This window comes from Pteropus vampyrus, unplaced genomic scaffold, assembly GCF_000151845.1.
Source record: "Pteropus vampyrus isolate Shadow unplaced genomic scaffold, Pvam_2.0 Scaffold237, whole genome shotgun sequence".
NCBI lineage: Eukaryota > Metazoa > Chordata > Mammalia > Chiroptera > Pteropodidae > Pteropus > Pteropus vampyrus.
This window is the reverse complement of record NW_011889018.1, coordinates 791,116-791,628: the sequence shown is the minus strand read 5'-3', so window position 1 is coordinate 791,628 and position 513 is coordinate 791,116. Positions and strand designations below refer to the sequence as shown.

At 47.6% G+C, this 513-nt stretch overlaps 1 protein-coding gene across 1 annotated transcript in view; it reads left to right on the top strand.

Annotated features, from left to right (window-relative positions):
* Window positions 1-513, top strand: part of TARBP1 (TAR (HIV-1) RNA binding protein 1) — a gene marked incomplete at both ends in the record, with an annotated part of 60,335 nt that overhangs the window by 48,296 nt on the left and 11,526 nt on the right. The window contains one exon of the mRNA XM_023519777.1: window positions 141-256. Within this exon, the coding sequence (XP_023375545.1) occupies window positions 141-256 (116 nt within the window). The remainder of the gene's footprint in view (window positions 1-140; window positions 257-513) is intronic.

The following is a 513-nucleotide window of genomic DNA, read 5'->3' as shown; positions in this document are numbered from 1 at the left end:
CGTCCTGTGTGTGGGCTTTGGCCCTAGGAAGTTACTCTTACCTTTTAACCGCGTCTGCCCCTGGGCCCCCACCCTGCGCCCCAACCCCGTGCCCCGGGCAGCGCAATGCGGCACACGCACGGCCACAGTGAGCCTCGAGTGATTTCTTGTTTATGTGGTATTTTTTCAGGGTGAAGAAAACCTTAAAACAAGCATCTGTACGTTTTTATCAGTTCTGTCACATTTGGACGTCATTACTCAAAATATTCCAGAAAAGGTGAGTTTCAATTATAAGTTTAAACTTGACAATCAAAATAGAATTCTGACTTGGTGCAGATTTTTCCACGTAGAGCACCCTCGTTTTTCTGCAGCTCTCCCCCTCCCCCCCGTGCACACGCACGTGGACACAGGTGCACAGGAAGGTGCACCTGCTCGCACCTGTGCCTGAGCACAGACTACGTTTAGAGACACATTAATGGTGACTTTATGATGCGATTTTTAATTTTATGCGAGTATTTTTACAAGATGATTTAG